Genomic DNA, 22,578 nt, shown 5'->3' on the forward strand with positions numbered 1-22,578 from the left:
TGATAGTTCTTTATACAGTCGGGAGTTTTATTGGCATCGACTTCAGTGCAGCGGACTTCCTTGCGATGTCAGAGTCTGGAAACATGTCCGCGACACTGCGACTGAAATCAACGCAGAAGCTGAAGGCTACATTATTTTTGCCACAAAGCATCGACATCTTTCCCTCAGCTTCGGTCACTTGGTTTATCTCCGACACAGTTCTTGTCACACATGAAGTCATTGACAGTGGATGTGTTTGTGCCTCTTGGACATGCTTGTGCTTGGACGATTGTTCATGCTGGCGAACATCTCTTATTCCGCCGTGTGCAAAGCTAACATCTGAATGGCACACTTTACAAAAAGCACGAGTTTTCCTGACTCTGCTTTTAATAAATAAGAGAAGGTCTCCTCTCATTGGTACTTACATAAAGTTTTAACTTGTTTGGCAGGTACAGCTGCGTCTCCATCTATCTCCCGTTCACTGTGACTCTCATCCATATGTTTTCGTCTTCTTCTGTGTTATTCTTCCTGTTTTCTTCTTCTGTGTGTTTACTGGCGGATAACGTTTTTCAGCTAACGTTAAACATAATACTGCCACCTGCTCTACCGGAGGCCACTTTACACTTTTTTAAATTAGGCCTATTTTTATTTTTGTTGGAAGGTTAAAAATACGGGATAATCCAGGGAAAAACGGGAGGGTTGACAGGTATCTCAACTATCAATGAAAATATTAATAATAAACTCATGTGTTATCTGACCTCAACCGAAATTCATATTTTGAAGAGATCAAAACAATGTGATCTTCGTGGCTAATAACTGAACATCCAGAATATGAAAAGAAAAGCAGCCAAAGTCCAAATCTACACCCGTTACCCAGAGTTCCCTTCTGAACTCGATCAGTGATCAGAAAAGTAAGTGTGTGTGTCATGATTGAACAATGAAACTCCGTTTATGAAATATTACCTTCAGAAATCTTTATTTGCCACTATTTCATGGAAAAATAAGTTCACAGAGAAATGTCCACACGGGGAAATAAAGAGTTAATGACTTAAAATCTCCTAAAAAGCATAAACACATTTAGGAAGACAGTTTTACATCAGCTAAATACATGTTAGCTTCCAAATGATACAAACAACAAAAGCAACACTTAAACTGACACGATGTATACGTCTGACTAAAGAATACCACATCGTTAAAAACAACACGACCGAGGACATGGACTACATCAGGGGTCGGGAACCTTTTTGGCTGGGAGAGCCATAAAAGCCGAATATTGTTTTATGTATTTCCTTGAGAGCCATATAAATTTGAATGCAACTTTATGCGTGCATTTTTTAATATAACACGTCTCCGAGTACTAATAGAGGTATCAGTGTTTCAGTGAACAGGTGCTCTTTTATTAAATAAACTAAACTGTTACGTTATTTATCTCATATATGAGCACGTTTCAGTGTTTACTGCACGGGTGTCAAACTCAAGGCAATTATATCCGGCCGCAAGTAAATATCATATATCTGTCATAACTGGCCCACCGGTTTTGGTAATTAAATCAATGCATGGCACAACCACGGGGAAAGACATTTGAGGAAGAATCTAAATGTGTAAATGAAATGAAAGTTTTTGGAAAGCAAAGGGAAACACACCACAGATCTCTGGGACGATGTGAGCGGGACTGTTTGTGCGACATAACGAAGCATCTCACTGTTAAACCTCCAGCTTCAGGGCCGTGTGATCACGGACATGTGTGATGCAGTGAGAGCGTTCTAAGCCGAGCTGCCTGTGGGAGACTCGGATGCAGAAGGAAACTTTGGTCACTACGTGTTTCCAAACACTGACAAACATCTCCACCGCTGTGTTCCCGACAGCATTCTGCTGATCAACTGAGCATTTGCAGCTCAGAAATTTAAACTGAACTGCTCAGCAATCCGTCTGCAGTTGACTTAAATATGTTCCATATCTTTTTGCACTTTATGTTTATCCTGTTCAATAAATGTGGACCGTGTTTGGCCCTCTCTGTGATTGAGTTTGACCCCCCCGGTCTACTGCTTGCTTTGTGCAGTTTCTGCTCTGCTCGGTTTCGCGAAGGGCGGGGCTCCGCCCCCTACACACACACACACACACACACACACACACACGTGTGAACACACCTTAACCTACAGCCAGAGACAAAGCGGAGGAAAGGAGAGGGGAGAACTAAAAACAAATCGGCTGCTAAATGTTTTACTTTAAAATGACACAGTGCAATTATTTATTACCTATTAATCATGTTAAAAAATGTCAGCTCAAAATTGTCTGTGAGCCATATCGCGTCATCGAAAGAGCCATAGGTTCCCGACCCCTGGACTACATCATGTCCTCTCTAATGGTTGGAACGCTCCAGTTCACAAAGTAAGTAACGCATGATATAAGATGGATCTCTACATGTGAGATGTATATAAAAACATGTTAATATTAAGACCTGAGTTCTGACAGCTGCAAGAAGCAAGAACATGTTTTGGTAATTTTAGTTTTGTAGTTTTCTTTGGTACACAAAGAACCTGTAAAATGGCTGTTTCCTTTGTAAGTACAAATCTGTTTTAAAAAAGATCAATTCATTTTATTTCACCATCTTTCTAATTGGATCTTGTGGAATGGGGCGTTGTAAAAAATTACCAAAATATAGTTGAGAGATTTGTCGCATTGCACGGTGCAAACTGGACATTTCACATTTTTACAATATAAAAATATTAATTCCCAACTTGTCAGAGCTTTGTGTTAAAAGAAATATGGCTTTTTAAGAAATCCACTGTCCATCAGTTTGTTTATGATCAAACCTGGTGTTTAACTCAACAATGTAATTGATATATATATATATATAAAATTGATGTCTGTGTAGAAAATGAGACATGGTTTAATTAAGGATACATTTGGGAATTGTAGACATAGTCGCTTCAAAGCAAGACAGTAACTCGTATCCTTTGCAGGGCTGGAGCCTTTCCCAGTGCTCCCAGTGCTAGAGGTGGGTCTATCACAGCGTACAGGAACAAGCTAAATGCTGAAACGTGGTGTAACATTTGCAGAAGCAGAGAAGATGAAGAACGTACAGCTGTGTGTCGGCCTACACCGTAGGTCTGCACACTGCAGACGCTTGCATTACAGCTAAAAGTATGAAATTATGTTTGGTTTTTTTGCATTTTCCCAGTTTTGTGACCGTTTGTGTCGCTGTCAATCATTCTACACTCTGCTGAGACGCTTGGATTTGCGAGTTGAAGTAACCTCGGTACCTCTTCTCTTCTTCTCGTCTTCAGACTCCTCTGCTGTTTCAACTTTGGCACTGCAGCGTCTGGATCTAGATGGGGTTGTGATTATTACTGAAGGGACTGACCTCCCTCTTAAAACTCTCTTTCCAGTCACTACATGCTCCACCTCTTCCTCAGACACATTCTGCTCATCTTCCTCTTCCTCTTGACTTATAGCTGCTGTCTCTACCTCTTCATCTGTATCTAATTCTAGATTGAGCTTCCCTGTCGGTTCATCTGCAGAGCTTTCAGCTTCCTTGGTGTCTTTGTCCTTATCCGATTCCTCCTGAACCTTTCGCTCCTTGTCAGTCACACCTCGCTCAGCCTCATCTTCATTTTCCCTGTAATCCACTCTTGGCCTTTTTCGTACGGATCTGCGAGGTGAATCTCCTTGGTCTTTCTGTCTTGTGGGTTTTTGTGATGGTGTAGCATCTAAAGTTTTTTTTTTGCTCCTCAGTGCTCTTGTTACAGCTGAAGCTTCTTCAACTAGAGCCTCTTCTTCAGCGGTGGCATGGTCAGATCCCACTGCTGTAGCAGCAGCAGATTCTCCTATGACTGTGGTTTCCTCTTCCTCAGCTGCATTTGTCTCTTCGACCTCAGCTGATGAAATGGCCATTTCATCCACAGCTTCCACACTGTTGTTGTCCTGTTCAGGCACTGCGGCTTCCTCCTTCACCTGCTCTGCCTCTTCCACTTCTTTGTCTTTCTCCATTTCCATACTCTTTCCTTCTTCCTTCACCTCCTCCTGCCCTGCCTCTTCTTCTTGTTCAGTCTCTTCAAGTGGAGTAGATTCTTCCTCTTTCTGACGCTGTGTGCGGGCTCTTTTGGATGTACGTGCAGGTGTGGCAGCAGCAGACTTCCTTCCCTTCCTCAGAACTCTTGTTTCTACTGCTGGTTCATCTTCTTCTGTGCTTTCCTCTGGAGTTACCTCTTCCTCTTGCTCATCATGTTGTCTTTTTGTGGTTTTGCGTCTTGTTGTGACTCTGACTGTCTTTTCACCGCTTCTCAGATCTCTCTCAATAACTGGTGCTTCCTCCTCCTCAGACACACTTTTTGCCTCGTCGTCCTCTGCTGTCAACGGCTCTTGTGATCTGTCTGCCCCTTCAGACTGTTCTCCCCCTACTGTATCTTGTATTGTAACTGCTTCCACTTTATCCTCAAACCCTTCCTCTTCCACCATCACCTTCTCCAGCTCCGTTGTTTCTATTCCCACAGGAACATTCTCCTGTGCCAATGTTTCTTCCTTCGGCTCCTCTTCTGCCTCAGCAGTCTTTTGGACAGGAAGCCCGTCCTCTGCAGCTGCCATTTCTTCCTGGGCGTCATGAGCCGGTGTCACTTGGAGATCAGAAAGCTGGGCTGCCATTTCCTCACTGTGTTGCTCCTCTGCTGAAGGTGTTGCCTCTTCTTCACTAGGTGGAGATATCCTCCCACGTCTCAGTTTTCGTGTTGTCACTGCTGGTTCTACTTCTTCACAGTTTTCTGCTTCTTGTGAATCCACTTCCTTGCTGCTTCTTTTTGTTGTGCGTTTTGGTGTAGCTGTGCTCGTTTTAGTTCTACGTCTCAGAGCTCTGGTTTCAACAACTGGTACTTCTTCCTCTTCCAAGCTCATTGCCTCATCTACCTCAGCTGGTGGAAGATTCTCTTCAGCATCGTCTCCTACTGGGATGTCTGCCTCTCTATCTGCACATATGCCACAGACTGCAGACTCTACAGGAACTGTTACTGTGACTGCATCCTTTGCCTCAACCTCCATCTCTCCCTCCACCTCCTCAGTGCCTGTTTCTGCTTCCTCCACCTCCTTTGCAATAATGTCCTCACCTAAGTTGTCTTCCTCCTGCTGCTGTTTGCTTCCACTTGTGGATTTGCAGCTTGCTTCAACTGTCTTTTCTTCTCTTGTTTCAATAACCAGTGCTTCCTCTGCTTCACCTTTTTCCTCATCCCAATCTGTAATGTTTTCCTGCTTCCATCCACCCTCCTCTTCCTGTTGCTTTTTTGGAGCAGCCCTCTCTCCATCAACTGGTGCTTCTTCTGCCTCCTTGGCACTAAGATGATGGCAGGTTGTTTTTATGTCCACTAAGATGACAGTGACGTTCTGGAGCTTGGGATTGTTTACCTGAGGCTCTTCAGCCTCACTTGGAACCTTATCAGGTACGACTGTTTCTGAAGCAGCAATCGTATCAGGCTCTTGTGTCATGTCATCTTTCACACCAGTAACACTGACTGCCTCTTCCTCCTTTTCTGCTTCCATCACTGACACAGTCTCTTCTCCATGTACTTCCTTGCTCTCCTCCACATTCACCTCAGTTGAAGGTGTAACGTCCTCTGCTGCTTCCTCTGCCTTTGGAGTAGTTTTTTCTTCCACTACAGTGGATATCTCTTCTTCTGTTTGGTTAGTCTCCTCTTGTTCCTCCATGGGTTTGTCTGTTGCTTGTTCTTCTGCTTTCTGTTCCTCAGCAGAACTTCCTGCTCCTAGGTTTGCGTCATTTGTGTGCTTTCCCTCTGGTTTCTCAAGACTTTGTTTTGTGGGTCTAGGTGAGACTTTATATCTGCCTCTAAAAGCTCTCTTATGTACAACAGGGGGCTCCTCTATCTCATCATCAGAGACATCTTGTTTATTCTGCATCTGTTCTTTCTCACATTCATCTGTTACTTTTTCATCCTCATGTTCCTTTGTCAGTGCAGTGTCTGCTGTATGTGGAAGCTCAGTGGAAGTCCCCTTCACTGCCGGGTCTTCCACCTCCGGCTGCTGTTGTTTCTCTGTCTTCTCTTCATTCGTCACCTGTTCATCTTCCAGCTGTTGCTTTTCTTCTGTCAATTCTTCTACAGCAACTTCATCCTCTTTTATGGAGGTCACTTCCTCTGGTTCTTCTCCCTCAGTTTCAGATAACTCCTCCACTACTTTAGGTGTAGAAACATCATCGACCTCTTCACATACTTTCTGGCTGCTTCGAGTATATTTGCGTTTGGTTTTGGATGCGTTCATTACAGTTCTTCCTCTCAAAATGATCCCTTGATCCTGGGCTGTAGTTTCCTTCTCTACCCTGTTATGCCGTGTAGACTTCCGTCTGGGGGTTTTACTCTGTACAGGTTCTATGGCCTTTGCAGCGGTTCCTCCTGTTTTTCCAGCTTCACCATTCTCTGATGCTGCACATGTTGATAGACTTTCCTCGTGCTGTGTAACTCTTTCTGCCAACTTTTCATCAGTGACTCCAATTTGAGTTCCCTCTCCCACTTTTTCCAGAGTTTCTGCTTCCTTGTGTACTTCTTCATAGACTACCAGAACTGTAGTGTCTTCCTTCTGACACTCTTCCTCTATTCCTGATGCCACATTCTCAACCGCTATCTGCGAGTCACAAGAGCTGTTGTTCAGATCCTGTGAGGCATCTTCTTCTTCTTGTGGCTCCTCAGTCGCAGGTGCTGATGTAACATCAGCTTCTTCGAGCTCTTGTTGATCCAACATCGTAGCTGCAGTATCAATTACATCCTGTTCTTGTTCTTCAGGAGCCACACTGAACATACCCTAAAAATAAACGTAATAAACTGAATCAAATTGCTGTACTGGTCATGTAGACAAACATGCAAGGGAGAGTTTGCATATACACACCTCAATCTGCAGCGATTCAGAGACATGCAGGTCTGTCTTCTGTTGCGAAGAAACTTGCTCCTCTCTGGGGGTTTCTGCTTCAATATCCTCAATTCTAAAGATGTTAGATATCACCTGTTATTTTCAAGCATTATATAGTGACGCCCAAAGAGCAGATTGTTGAAAATGAATCACTCGACATTGAACTCTGACAAGATGCCTTATTTCCAAAGCAGCCACAACAGATAATGAACTGTATTGCTTTCAGGAGTGAATTTGCTGCTTTCCTCTTGATTGTATTTACTAATGAGTCATTAATAAAATCATTCATCATTCAGCCTTTGTGGATTTCCATTTCAATGTATGAATCTATTTTATAGCAACACCGTTTTATTTTCAGTAACCCAAATCAGTGCTGTTCTCCTAAAGCAACATTATGTAACTATTTTATCATAAAGTCATTTCGATGCTACACTGAACTGTAATAAGGAGAATGGTGTCTGTGCACCCCACATCCACCACTTTGCACCGGTCTTACACGTGCACAAATCAAATGTTGACATTTAGTTGTCTTCAGGAAATGTCACAGTGGACCATGAATGCTCTCGGCCGACAGCAAGACTTTGGATTAGTAGCCATGTTTAGTTGAAGACTTTAGATCTCCAGCTATTTGAATGGAGAGGTCATATAATTCGAGCATCTGAAATAGGACTTCCTAATATTCATGCTGTTTTCAGGAGTGACATGGTTTAATTGACACATACCGGATTACTTTTTCTGACATGTCCTCTGCAATCTTTTGTCCTGTCATTCTTCGCTTTGAGCCACTGCTCCTACCCCGGGCTGTAAGGGGCACTTCTGTCTCTGATACAATTGGTACAATGTCCATTATTACATTAAGTGATACATACATTCAAGGCTCTCTATACGGAATTCAGAGCATATCTATGATTGAGGGATTGCTTCCAAACGGCTCTTAACATAACCGGCAGCTAGCAGCTGACATAGCTAACAGCACTAACCTGAAGGGGAACGGGGCCGTGTAGAATAGTTGTTTGCTGCTATGTTAATGCTCTGAATGCCGCATTGAGAACCTTTTATATACAATCTAAGGAAAAGTCTACAGCGTAGATGTGAACTGATGAAGTGCTCACCTTTGGTAGCGCTCAGTACTGTCACTTCCTCCTACAAATTAAAATCACAGGGATTATTTTTATTTGTAGAATTATTTGTTTCTCAAATACACATTTTTCAAATTTGAAGAAAAATTATTATGTACCACAATTTCCACTGTGCATTCCATAGATTCAGATTCTTTTATTTGAGTGCTAATTGCCTCCATCACACATCCTCTTCAGTCATTTCAGTAATCTCAAGTGATTCCTCTGTGAATGACAGACTCTTGGATACTGCTGAAAACACAGGAAGACATGCAGGATAGATTTGACAATTACAAGGTGATAAAATCTTTAGAAATATACTGATTCAAGGTGTAGCTTTATTACCACTCTGATCCATGGCCTGGATCCTGCTGGAAATATTCGTCCTCTGGTTGGGCCCACCTATGCTCTCCACCTCCCACAGCAGCTCAGTGTGTCCTGGGTACTGACACAGGTACTTCCCACACACTACAAACAAAGAGGAGTGAGGTGAAGGTGTTGTGCTTCTATGAAACACCAGCACAAACACTGCTGGCTGTAAGAAAGTAGATTCACACTGTACATATCAATAAGGTGTACTCATGTACCTCTATACATGGGTTTTGTGAGGGGGTACCTCAACCCCAGACAGTCATCTTTGAAACTGAACACAAAGTCCTCCAGCATCTGGAGGCCAAAGCCTTTCCCACGCTGACCTTTTCTAACATATATGGAGTCCATGACAGGGAGCTGATAACTTCTGGTTGAAAAAGAATTAGAAAAGCTACCTACACGGGAAACAAAAAGCATACATTGGCAGAAAGGAATGAATCAATTATCACAACTGGACTAAACCAGGTGTTGTATGGATGCAAACATATTTACTGAACAAACCGCTCACAGAGCGGTATTAGCAGTGAGAAGATCATTTAGAAGGACAGCGCGCACAGTTTAGCTCTAAAACATAGAGAAATTCTTCCTAAATAGATACCAACTGAAAGCAAACTAAAGAGTTGGGGCATATATGTGGAGATACATGCATTTAACATGTCAGACAGTACCTGAGGGTTTGACTGAGTAGAAGCCAACAGCCTCTCCATTACTCCAGAGGATTTTTGCATGGTCTTTTTCTCCATGGCAGAGGAAGGGAAGCTCCTCAGAGCTCATCTCCTTGGTTCTATAGACTACACGGTTAAGGATGTATAAAACTATTCTCTCTCCTATTGTCTCCACCTGAGGGACACACATGGAAAAATATGTTATTCTTTATAGAATAGCACCCTGCCATACCTGTTTGTAATACTGCACATCTAAACAGATGTGCAGTATTACAAACAAAACTTTGGACATTTCCTTTTAAGGTTTACTCAAACTATGTTTCTGTGTGATCATTTTAACATTAGTAAGCAGTGAAACACACAGAAGAACCAACTGTAAGCAACACAGGCTTTTTGGAGGTGATGCTCAACATGAGTATTAAAGGATAGATTAAGATTGTTTCTACTGTTCTCACAAATGATCTTAATTGAAAGTATCCATAAACGTGATTGTCAGAGCCTACTTCTGTTCATCTTTTCTCCCTCTCTCCACCTGGCATCATATTAGAAATAATAATGAGTATATTCAGTACACTGCCACATAAACCTACATGAGATTACCAGTGAGTACACCTTCGATGCAGCTTAGCACTAAAAACACTGTAACGTTGGAAGATCCCCACTTGATTTGTTAAGCATCAGACTGCTGAAGCCTCGGATTAGCTTCAGTATTGCACAGAACAAGGACCGTGGAATTTGTCCTGCGTCTCTTACATTTAAGTGGCAATAAGAAGGGATCCCTTCACATCAGCCAATACCTCTATCAATATACTTATCACATGAGTAGGCCTGCTGTGTTGAGACAGACTTAAAACAAATGTAATCCTCTTCTTTACGATCTGCAGCTTCAGGCTATTCTCACACTACGTTGAACCCAGACAAAGTTAGTCAGCACATCTCCAAAATGTTAATTAGAGCCAAATATTATCTCAACACAGCTCTAAACTGTACTTTAAACAATCTCTTTTTGGTATTTATATTTCAACTCAGGTTGACATTCTCTCTTACTTGCAATAGCATCCCCCTCCAAGTCATGGTATTATGTAATGTCACATAATGTTAAAGTGACACATAATTCAACCTTTGACATTTTTAATGTGACATCATGGTATTGCTCCAGAGTGTACAGTCTAGTGCCGTAATTCCCAAATGGTGCACACTAGTGTGCCGTGAGACAAATCCCGGTGTGCCGTGAGATTTTGAAACAATTAGGCCTATTGCATTTAACTGTACACAAGGTTTGTAATTTACTTCAGTGTTTCCTCTAGGTTAACTGCTCTGGGGGGGATGCTGCCTGGGCTGGATGAGGTCTGTGCGTGGTGCAGATTTTTTAAGATCTCTCCTTACCTTTCCTCCACTCTGTCTCTGACTGTAAGTGTGTGTGCACGCGCGTGTGTGTGTGTGTGTGGGTTCGGAAGCGGATCTCCGCCCTTCGCAAAGCAGAGTAGAGGAGAGAATGTAAATACGCAAAGCAACTGAAACGTGTACATAAATTAGATAAATAACATAAGCGTTTAGTTTATTTAATAAAAGAGCACCTGTTCAATGTGAAAAGTGAGTTGTGAATATAAAAACAAAACAAAACTTGAATTTCAGGGGGGGGGGGGGGGGGGGCGCAGCGCAGGGAAACACTGTACTTTATCGGTACTTTTTCCTACACCCTTATTTCACAATATAGAAACAATAGGTCATTCTTTGGCCATTATCATTAAAAAAAAGGAAATCTGTCAAAGCGAACTCTGTTTTAGTCATTTGCACATGGTGGGAAAATTAGAGTGTGACACATCAAAGGCTCTCTGCTAGTGTGATGGAGAATAGCTATCTTACAAGGACTAGGCTAAATAAATGTTCACAGAGTGATAACAGTGATACTATGTGTTAGAGAGGGTATTTTGTAGTGATGGCGAGATGAAGCTTCATGAAGCATTGAAGCTTTCCATCCAATTGGTTTGCTCATGGGCCGAAGCTTCATGGTGCTTCATTTGCTCTACTGCGCCATCAAGTAGAAAATAAATGTAAAACCGGCAGAGTGATTATAATGGCATGGCTTAGGTGTGTGAAGCACTCAACCACTTCAGCCAATTGTTTTGAAAATGGGTTCATTACTCGAAGCTTCTGGCGAAGTGCAAGGCTCCAGTGGATTTAAAGTATCTTTGCCCTGAAAATTCTTTGAAAATACATATAAGACTGATTATAATGTTCTATTTAAAAATAAAGATTGATGATTGTGTTATTACGTGTTTATGAGAGGAGAGTGCCTGGAAAAAAATGTGGGCTTTTTACGCCTTCAATGATGCAGTTTAAGATTGGACAGAGAGAAGGGGAATGACATGCAGCAAATAGCAGCAGGTCTGTTTTGAACCCCGGGCCACTGCAGCAAGCATTTGAATGTGGGTCGCCTGCTCCACCAGGGATGTGTAATGTACACGTTGGATGTACATAATTTTTTCAACAGATTTAGATTTGATATCTTTACTTGCTCACAAGGAAGATGATGCTGCCGTGCATAACAATTGTTTTGCTAGTTGGCTGGCTCCATAATGATCCAATACAAAGGCAATACCAACAACTCAACAGCAACAATGCATACCACGACAACAACCCACAAATACAGTGTTGATTATGAGGGGGCTCAATTGCGGTTCGCTCCCCCTTATATTTCGAATCGCACGCCAAACCCGCTCGCGAACAGGAACAGGTTCGCGAGGCTTCGAACGTCATCACATATGTCATCAACACAAGCCTTGATATGCGCTTCACAAAAATAATCTGCTGCACAATCAATGATCATTCTCCACTGACTAGTGTTAGTCAGTGGAGAATGATCATTGATTGTTCAGCAGATTTCTCTGATCAGATTGAATGAATTTGAATAGTGATAGTGATATTTCCTAGCTAGAAAACATGTCATCATACCTCCAGAGCTCCATCTCGAGCAGGGTCTGTCGTCTTGAGAATGTCGTCCACTGGCCACCACTGGTCCAGCAGGAACAGAGCCACAGCAGTGAAGGGGTCAGTGGGAGAGAAGAGAGCCAGGATCTTCTGCTTATCACTGGATCCATACAGAGGGACGAAGCCCACACTGGAAATATCTATGGTGACCTGAGAACAGACACACGTCTCAGTATACAAAATCCAATCCCAACCACAGCTCACTCCATGAGTATGATTTGAACGATATATCAATAAATAAAATGCTATTTATTGGTTGTTGTGTGCTAACTACAGTGTGTCTGCACAGTGTTGGACAGTGAGATTGACAGCATTTTGTATCAGTGAAGAGAGTGTTTCGCTCCTCTCTCACTGTAGTGTTGTGCGCTGGTTCTCGTCATGTTTCGTCATTCTTTCCTATAATTTGACTGTTCCATAGTTAGCAGAGTGCTCTCGCTCAGGCTAACAGGAGTTAGCTGATACAGTATACTGTTACTATTTTTTTTATTAGTTAGTGGAGCGCTCTCGCTCAAACTAACTGGTGCATCGGTTAAAGGAGCTAGCTGTCATCTAAACTGTGTGCCGTACAGTATCTTCTATAAATATAACTGTGTTCATAGTTTGCAGAGTGATTTCGCTCACGTTAACCCACAACTGCACCAGTGAAGAGAATGTCCTCGCTCCCCTCTTACTGCATATAGCTACTGCTTCCTGGTCTGGTTTTCTACAGTCAGCAGAGTGCTCTCGTTCAAGACTGACGTAGCAGCCCGCAGCAACTGGTGAGTTTTATCTGCCGCTGTTGCTAAGTTTAGCTCTCCTGGCTGTAACACCTGAATGGCTACTCTTCAACCAGAGGAGGGCCATGACCTTTGCCTCTCTTGCCTTGGCCTTGGCTTATGAGGGAGGACCTCTTGGAGGACCTGTACATGAATTGCACCATCATGCCTCGTGCGGTTAGAGCTGCTAGGCTTCCCGAGGTGGAGCTGATGGATGAAGCTGGCCTCCCCTTGTCTGAGCAGTTGACTCCAGGCAACCTACCCATTCTAGGTGTTTGGCCGTAAAGACTGCAGGTGCACTACCCAAGAAGAAGGCTAAATCTGACAAGCTGTCTGCTAGGGTGGATCTGCTAAGTGGTGAGCTGGCCAAGATGAAGTCACTCCTCCTGACTCTCCATTCTGGTGCTCGTACGTAGAATGCTGCTGCACCCAATCCACCCATGGCGAATTTGGTTCCAGAGGAGGATATTGCCAGCAGCTTCAGCCATTCACTTTAATGAGTATGACTAGGAGGAGCCCTTCAATGCCTCTGGAACTGGCTCCTGCTCCTGTTCTCATTCACATTGGCACTGGCTTGCCTGCATATGGAAGTACGACAGTCAGAATCTACGCCTGCTAGTGCTTTCTGCAGGAACACTCCGGCACCCACCACCTTTTCCGAGTTGCATGTGTGCTGGAGAGACAGGAGTATCTCCTCTCTTACATCTGATGGCCAAACCTTGGCAGCCATGCAGGATGCAGCAAATGTGTCCTAGACCACATGCCAGCTATTGAGCCTACCATCGCTTCCCTCATAGTTTCCCCCGATGAGGCTCTGAGGCAGAATACCAGGTGACCTCGACCTCAATGTTTTGGTCACTGATGACCTGTTTTCTAATGATACAGTGGGCTGTATGGGCTGTGGGCAGTGGGCTGCATGGGCTGTATCGGCAACTTCCTCTCACACCTCATTCTCGCCCTCTCATCTTCCCTGCAGCAGGATGCTTTTGGCGCTTCCTCCACCAGCCTCAGTGATGCTTCATTGCAGGTATTCGCCCTGATGTCAAGGGAACTTGGGCACCAGCAGCCACCTGCTCTCCCCAGTGGCCACCATGGGCCTCAGCTTACCACTGTGAGGCCGGCCCACTACCATCGTGGCCATGCTCACTTTCCCACCAGGCAACCATGGGCGTTGGGATCTAAGTGTCTAAGTGCCATCCCAGTTTCAGCCGAGCCAGGACACAGCGCTCCTTCTCACAGGGCCCAGCTGGGTCTCAAGGTGAACTTAGAGAAGAGTTTACTGGACCCCTTTTAGAGCCTATCCTTCATTGGTGTGGCTCTGGACACTGTCACTGTAAATGCCTGTCTGTCAGCTCAAGGCATGGACAACATCCTCCAACTTCTTCCCCTCTTCCGAGGAGGCAGGTCCTTAACCTACATTGTGTTTCTCCGCCTTTTGGGCAAATTGACAGCTGCCTTAATCATTCCCTTGGCCTTATTGTCACTGTGCCCCCTGCAGAGATGGCTAAACAGCCTCCACTTGGACGTCAAGTGGCACAGACACAGGAAGATCAGGTTGTCACATCAGTGTCTCTTCTCTAGTGTGAACCTAGCACTCAAGCACTTCCTACCATATCTGAGAGGGAGGCATATGTTTGTCCGGTCGGACAACACCACAACTTTTTTTGATATAAACCATCACCAAATCCGTATGGTTGCTAGAGGTGTCCCAAGCTCTTCTGACATGGGTAGCCCTTTGCCTGAGCAGCCTATGGGCAGTGTATCTACCTGGAGAGCGGAACCATGTTGCGGACTTCCTCTCCTGTCCTGTCACAGGGGAGTGGCAGCTTCATCCAGAGGTGGTGCACAGTGTCTGGGGGCTCTTCGGCAGGGCAGAGGTAGATCTTTTTGCCTCGGAGATGTCAACCCACTGTCCCCTATGGTTCTCCTTGACGGAGAGGACCAGTCTTCTGGGTCAGGAAGCTAAGGCACTGACCCTGTGGCCATGTGGCCAGAAGGTCTTCTCTATGCCTTTCAATTCCGGAACGCCCTGGCATCTCTCCGGCAGGAAGGATCTCTTCTCACAGCTGTTATGCTTGCCTCCCTTTGAACTCTTGGCACAGGCAGAGCTGAGGTGGCTGTCGGCCAAAACTGCTTTTCTCCCTGCCATCACTTTGGCAAAGCGTGTAGGCAAGCTACAGGCTTCGTCTGTGAACAATTTATGTTTGAGGTGGAACTCGGATGGCTCAGGTGTCACTTTGTGGCTAAATGCAGCATTTCTCCCTAAGGTGCTAGCACGCTCACATCTGAATCGGCCTATCCAGTTAGCACAGTTTGACCCGCCCTTTGGAGACGAGGAAGAAAACTCTTATCCCTGAGCACTTAGAGCTTATATCAAGGCTACTGCATGCATACGACAGTCTGAACAACTCTTTATCTGTTACCGTGATCCTAGTAAGGGCTGTGCTCTCTTAAAGCAGCGTCTATCCCACTGGATCGTAGATGTAATTACCCATGCATACAGGGTGATTGGCTGTTCTCTGCCGCCAAAGAGTAAAGTGCCACTCCACAAGGAGTGTCTCCACATAATGGGCAAATCTGAGAGGTGTGCCCTTAGATATGTTTTGGGGCCACATGGGCATCACGACCACATTCTACAGGTTCTATAGGGTGAATGTTGCCACCCTTCATCCATTGGGCGTGGATCTTCTACAGAATCCCTCTGCTCCACCTTTATGAGGTGGGTACTCAGGATTCCTCGCAACTCTGTTGTTACGAGTCATCCAGTGTTAAGCACTGCCTCTGGCGGTGAGTAAGGATGAAATTAAATTAAATTTACGGATGTGACTACGGTTCTTTGAATCCTGGATGACCGCCAGAGTTGTTAGTCACTCGAAATCTTGTGATCCTGCGAGTTCTGTAGGACTGAACTCATACATGAACAGGGTCATCCAAAGTCACACGTGACTTTGTTGATATAAATACTCGACCAGCGCATGTGCGAGACAGAATATATTAAGTGTTAAGAAATGGCCCTGGCGGTCATCCCGGATTCATAGAACCGTAGTTACATCCGTAACTTTTGTTTCCAAATGCAAACATTGCCAGCCATAACAGCATATTAATTGATAATGAGTAATTATATTAATATAAATCTATTTTTCATATTTTTCCACATTATACATATATCCACAATATAAATATATCCGCAAATACAATACAGTAGCAACATTCCTCTCTGATGAAATCTATCTAGGATTGTGCTTGAGACAAGCGGGCGCTTCCCCAACATTTTGAGAATGCTGCACTTGCTGACTTTCATGCATAGATGGAAGAATTGCTCAGATCTTTTACCTTAATATAGTAATAATACCATAGTGTAGAAATACTCTGTTACAAGTAAAAGTCCTGCATTCAAATATTTACTTCAGTAAAAGTACAAAAGAATTGGCATCAAAATATACTTAAAGTACCGAAAGTAAAAGTACTCATTATCCATGATAATATATGGTATATTAATTAATTTGTATAGTTATATTATTAATGCATTAATATGTTCATCACTTTCATGGTGCAGCCGGTAAAAGTGGAGCTCATTTTAATGACTTTAAATACTGCTGGGTCTATAACAATGCATCATCATTTATTAGTTGATTATATTGTATTAACAATCTGAATCTGTAAAGTAACTAGTAACTTATTTTGTCAAATAAATGTTGTGGAGTAGAAGTATAAAGTAGCCTAAAATCAAAATACTCAAGTAAAGTACCTCAAAATTATACTTAAGTAATGAACTTTTGTAAATGTACTTAATTAATGTCCACTGCTGCTTTTCTGGCCCTTAATGAGTGGACGTGTGTGGTTGACAGACAGCACTCCGGTCCAGTCAGGAGTGAGAGGTTTTACCTGGGTGGAGTCAGAGAGGCGGAGCTGCTCAGGAAAGTCCGGGTTGCTGTAGAGCAGGTTGTTCATGTAGCTGTGGGCCAACCGCTCCAGCTCCGCCTGGCTAACATCAGCCAGGAGATCCACAGGGAACTTCATAACTACACAACACACAACACACAGCAGTGATAAGAGCAGCCAGCCATTATTGTTGTCACAGAGACAACACTTCAAACTACAGCAGGAAGTTTAGGTTTTTTAACTAATCTCATTATTCAAGCAGTGAAAATGGTATTCCTTCCTTTTTATATCCCCTACAATCTAATACAGATTGAATGAAGCCTTTGAAGAAAGCCATAAAAAACATTTGTATGATCTTCAACATTATTGTGAAAGATTAAAGATGAAGAGTAAACTAGAAGAAACAATGATATCACACTAAAGGGGGGAAGTTAACAGATATATTTTAAGGATAAGGCTGGTGTTTTTACAGATTTTTATATTGTACACAAATCCCATCAAAAGACCAAAACCAACAACAACTCACAAATATGTTGTTTCATTTGGAAAATCGCAAAAGAATTTCCGATAACATCTGGTCACTGTAGTTTTTAATCAAACATTACTCAAACAGGAGGGGAGACGGCCATATTACTCTATATGACGTATTCGGTCTAGAAATGTGAACAGTGACCAAAATATAGTGGAATAACTTCTAGACGAATGATAGAAAACTGATATGGTTGAAAATGGCTGCAGTGCTACTTAAACATACCATTGCAAAAATATTTTCACAATTTGATATATCAAAACCTTTTGCCACTATTAGCTACTCCTGCATGAGAGAAGAGAACGGACACATAATCCACTTAATGTCCACATGGATTTGCATGAAAGAGACATGTTTGTCAATAACAGCAATAATAATAATATTATTATTATTAATAGGGTGCCACTCTGTAATAAGGCTCCCTTTATAAAGGGCTTGTTATAAAGTTATAACTAACGGCTTTATTAATGGTATATCAGTCATGTACAAATGGATTTTGTTCCAGATCATCTGCAGCCCTTTATTAGAAGTGAGTGATCTAACCAGTCAAGGGGAGTCTATACGAGCTCCACTACACAACATTTGTTTTGATCGGTAAATTATTTATTAACCATGAATTAAAAAAACATTACCTTATTTTTATATTTAAAATTAAATATAGCGCTAAACTAACAAATTGTCATCATCCCAAACCAGATAAAACCCCGACCCCTGCAGATGCCTCTGAACCAAGCAGTAGTCTAGGTCTGTGAGACTGATTCACTGTGTAAGTTACTTTATAAAGTTAGCTTTAGTTAGGATAAGAAGACAACTTTTATTTTCTTCTTACTATTTCTTTTGAAAATTACTTTAAAATTATTATTATTATTATTATTATTATTATTATTATTATTATTATTATTATTATTATTATTATTATTATAATAATAATTGTTGATTGATTAAGGTCACTGACAATGAATGAGCACCTGAAGTTAACCTGATATCTCAGACCAGTGGTGTTGAAGTCTGTTTCAGGCCTCTGCTGCACAATCTTAGCATTTGCCAATCAATTTGCACCAACAAGTCATTTATTGTTTTTTGTGAAATTAAATACTTCGAGCAGGGTTTAAGTAGTTGAAGGTCTAAAATCAAACCTGGGATATCTTTTGCATACATGAATAACTGAAATAGCTTGATTTGATTGTTGATAATTTAACATGAATCTGGATTCTTCAATTAATCCAAAGTGTTTTAATAAATGCAACATTTCAGATTACCAGCGGTTTGAGCCTCAGACAGCTATAATGTTCTACTACCAACCCACAAATGCTACAATGAGTAATGTGGAAAAGGCAAACACTAAACCAGTTTGACTAACTTTCCACGCCCCCCCACACACACTCTGCATTCATTAGGCAGGGTAGTGTGGAATTATATAAAACTAGCAGGAGGTTGTAGTCAGAAGCAAACAGGGTAAACAACTGCTATAGCTTCAGGGGCTGCAGGGTGGAGCTGGGGGAACGAGGCGTCAACACATGCACACACACAGGCTCCAACAGCTGCCTGCTCACACAAATGGCAGAAACACATGCATGAACACAGAGCCTTTTTCAAACCTCCCCTCCATGTTTCCTGTTCAGCATTGAACACATGTTCATTATTGTAAGACAAGCATTGCGTTGTGTATGTCAGTAGTCGCCTATATGATGGGAACTTCTATTGGATTTTGATTTACGCTGAAACATAAAGTTTTGAAGTTGTGCTCACACACACACTGCTGGTGATATTGATTTATAGTGAGCTCCCTGCAGGACCAGCATGTAAACTAACCCCACAGGGGCTGTCGATGCCTGCACATGTCTGCCAACAACATCAAAACAACCTGGAGGCAAAACCTCATCAATCTCATTCAGAGATTGGTCGATCAAATGAACTCATTGTTCCCTGTTACTCCACACCTTAGTGTCAAATGGGACTTCCATGTACAATTATAAAGTTATAAGCAACATTATATAAGTGACTTTTAATGAACGATGCAGGGACTCAACAGTAACATGCTCCTTTAACAAACACTATGGTGCTTAACTAAAAGCAGCATCCATCCCAACACATTACACATCCCACTGTACTGTCCCCTATCCCCCCAACAGCACACTCACACTATCATCATGAGCATCACCAGCCAAGCAGAAAGTGTGTGTGTGTGTGTGTGTGTGTGTGTGTGTGTGTGTGTCACTCCCTCGGGGCAGAGAGTTTGAATACCACAGACCCATTCATAAGCCGCTGTTATCTACTACAGAGAGCAGAATTAGTTTCTAAACATTTAAATGCACACTGATGTGTGAAATACAGCTGCTTGTAGCAGGTAGTTATATACATGCCGACTGCAGTCACTGTTTAGACTGTGCTACCCAATTATACAGGCCTCAAATACTGACAGTCCACTAAAGGTATACTATGCAGGACTTGCTGTTTGTAAACAGTTTAATAACCTAATCTTTCAATATTCTATCTAACCCCAAGATTACATAGACAGACTCCTGGACACACATACTGTAGCAGTTGGTGTGATCCCATCACAAGATGGTCTCTCGTTTATTTTTTTGTGATCCTCAATTTACAAAGATGCACTTAGATTGTTGCTCCTTGTACTGCTGACCACGCTGCAACCCCAACTAGACTTCCCTGAGGATTTTCAAAATACTTTAACCCGACTGCTGATAAGATCTTAAATTCATCATCATAACGTTATACTGGAAAAACAAAAATTATCCAATCCAGCCATCTGCACGTCCTCCGGGCTGTTTTAAAGGGATTCAGTTTATGTGCGTGACAGGGTCACATGTACACATCCATATCCATTATATGCTATCATAATGACACACACACACACACACACACACACACACACACACACACACACACACACACACACACACACACACACACACACACACACACACACCATCACCAGCCAAGCAGAAAGTCTAGTCTGTCTTTTGTGAGAGGGAGAAAACACACGTGGCTGCTGCTGACGGTGTGTTTGTGTGTAGAGGCTGAAAGCAGGCCAGTGCTCCCTCCCTCAGGCCAGGGAGGAGACAATACCAAGAATGCACTATAACCCGGACCCTTCCTCTTAAACAGCTTTACTCTGGGCACCACTCTCAAGTTGTTAACAAGACGAGGTGGAAACTTCATATAAGGCAGGGCCGAGTATGGTGAGAGTGTTGAATTCTGCCCAATTTGTTACAGGAATAGTCAGATGTAGCTTGTATAATGTGAATTCATTTATATTAATGGTTCATCTGCAATTTTCTGTAGTGGTGCCAGTAATATTTGTTCATTAAACTATATTTGAGTTAAGTAATTGATCCTCAGGATCGGCGTAATGGGTTAAATAACAGCCAGGTATGTATTGAGGAAGTGGTTCAGATGATTGACCGCAAATGTTTTTTTCTTCTTATATGACTTTTATTTGCTGTGGCTGCAAATATTTTGCCCGCAGATGCACGGTTGCACCTTTAAATTTTGAAAGAGCAACGGCCAATATCCATTTGTCTCCTGTGACTACATGGCTATATTAGAATAATGTGTGAATGAAGATTAACATGACGTTTTACTGTCCCTCCCATTCTGCCAACATAAGCCTCGCTAACACAAAAGTCCCAATTTTTGTTTTCGGTCTGTGTGACATGAACTTTGTCTTCTGCCCATGTCAGGTGTAGACATAGATCCAAATTTTAAAAAGAAGGTATAGATGTGCAACAACAAGGCATTAGAACAGATTGGTGTTTATGCTTCTCAAACACATCACTGACTTTAAATGGAGTGTTAAAAACAATACTCAACTCTTCACTTACATGTCAAGTGTTAAGAGGAACGTTTCCCCCTGACTGGATGTATACGGGGACATTATGCTCGGAGAGGAGGGGGAGGTTGAGGCATGCATTCATTTCAGTGATATCACAGATGAGAGGATCTAGGATCATGATTGTGACGTTTTCCAGTCTAAACTCTTTTAACTGTTTGAGTTGTATTCCAGAGAGGCTTCCTAACAGAGCAGTTTGACTTTAAGCTGTGGGTCTTTAACATCCTGGTTACAATTTAGGCTACAACTGACACTTGTACTGGGAGCTGCTTGTAAAAATAAAAGGTGGACAGAGAGAAAGGTTCGGAGTCTTTGACACACAGAGGGACAAAAAGACACAGATACTCCAAACACAAGATGTTCAGAGAATAATGTGAGCGGGCTCCACTGTGTGGCTCGTTCTTCTCTCGTGAATGTGCACAAAGCTGACTTGCATGTTACTGGCTTGGAGAAAAAGAGGCTCGTTAAAACTGAACACACGAGTCTGCAAAACAAGCTGCACGAAACCAAGTGCGCACTTTTTATTTCATCACCACGCAAAGTCTTCATGGAACAGCCCGACGACCATCTAAAACCGCGCGAAAGTAAAAATGGTACAAGGCGTTCCAAAGGACGATAGTTGGGACGTGTATGTGAGTGTGTGTGTGTGTGTGTGTGTGTGTATGTGTCTGTGTATGTGTAGGGGGTGTGTGCTCTCAGCTCTCAGTGAGTGATGAAGACTCCTCTGTGTCCCAGCAGCACAGTGGAACAAAAATAACTCTCCAGCACTTTTAAACACATGCAGCCACTAAAGTGTTCCGCTCTGCAAGTCTGTTCCAGTTTCCTTCATAACAGTGAAAACTATTAAAATGACGCTAATAATTTCACCAAGTTTGAGGTGTTACTAGTGTTCAAAACTATACAAATAAAATGAGACGGCAACAGAAGTTGTCCAGAAAAAAAAGTATAAAGTATAATTCATAGACAGCATTGTGTAAATTTATAAGGAGCCGTGGAAAGGCATTAAGCAGCAGCTTCAAGTTCGGATAGGAGAACATTTTGTTCCCGATAAAACGACATGATTGTGCTGAGCTCGTCGCCTGTAGCTGGCTCTGTGCAGCGGCAGAGCCCTCCAGTGTTGTGGCTGTGAGCACTGCGTGTACCGATAGTGTGCATTTAATACCGGCCTGCTGCTTTACACCGCAGCTGATACAGCGGCCGTCCTCGTTTCTGTCTCCTAATTCCACTTAAAGCGCACAGAGAACAACCCAGCACGCGCACACACACGCACACACAAACAGAGCTGGGCCGAGCCACGGAAAGACACACAAACTCACCTGGACTCTTCACGGGACGCTTTTCTTTCCTTTGAAACTCTCACAGTTCAGTTTAAATCCTGTAAACACGTTTATGGTTTCTTGTGTTGTGAGGTGAGTGTCGACGCTCTGCGCATGCTCGGCTCCGGCCACCAATCCCCTGCAGCAGCTTTATATAACTAAACTATAATCCAGTCTAACCCCAATAATCCCAGAATCACCCAGCAGCGACTTTAGCA

General features: G+C 42.8%; 1 protein-coding gene across 1 annotated transcript; it reads right to left on the reverse strand.

Moving 5' to 3' along the window:
- Positions 1-2,203: 2,203 nt before the first annotated feature.
- On the reverse strand, positions 2,204-22,483 carry LOC115013956 (titin-like). Its single transcript, XM_029440538.1, has 11 exons — positions 22,361-22,483; positions 16,669-16,805; positions 11,993-12,178; positions 9,041-9,212; positions 8,588-8,767; positions 8,346-8,468; positions 8,188-8,252; positions 7,995-8,025; positions 7,605-7,704; positions 6,862-6,955; positions 2,204-6,777 (listed from the first exon to the last, which is right to left on the reverse strand). The coding sequence occupies exons 2-11, from the start codon at positions 16,801-16,803 to the stop codon at positions 3,193-3,195; spliced, it is 4,671 nt and encodes a 1,556-aa protein (XP_029296398.1). The 5' UTR covers positions 16,804-16,805; positions 22,361-22,483; the 3' UTR covers positions 2,204-3,192.
- Between the last annotated feature and the right edge of the window lie 95 nt (positions 22,484-22,578).

This window comes from Cottoperca gobio, chromosome 9, assembly GCF_900634415.1.
Source record: "Cottoperca gobio chromosome 9, fCotGob3.1, whole genome shotgun sequence".
In the NCBI taxonomy this organism is placed as follows: Eukaryota; Metazoa; Chordata; class Actinopteri; order Perciformes; family Bovichtidae; genus Cottoperca; species Cottoperca gobio.

Excerpts from the sequence above, each read along its gene's own strand:
- LOC115013956 (XM_029440538.1), bottom strand. The coding sequence starts at position 16,803 with ATGAAGTTCCCTGTGGATCTCCTGGCTGATGTTAGCCAGGCGGAGCTG. Across the intron at positions 8,768-9,040 it reads CTACTCAGTCAAACCCTCAG|GTAGCTTTTCTAATTCTTTT; the intron begins GTACTGTCTGAC and ends TTTCCCGTGTAG. Across the intron at positions 8,253-8,345 it reads CCAGGCCATGGATCAGAGTG|CAGTATCCAAGAGTCTGTCA; the intron begins GTAATAAAGCTA and ends CTGTGTTTTCAG.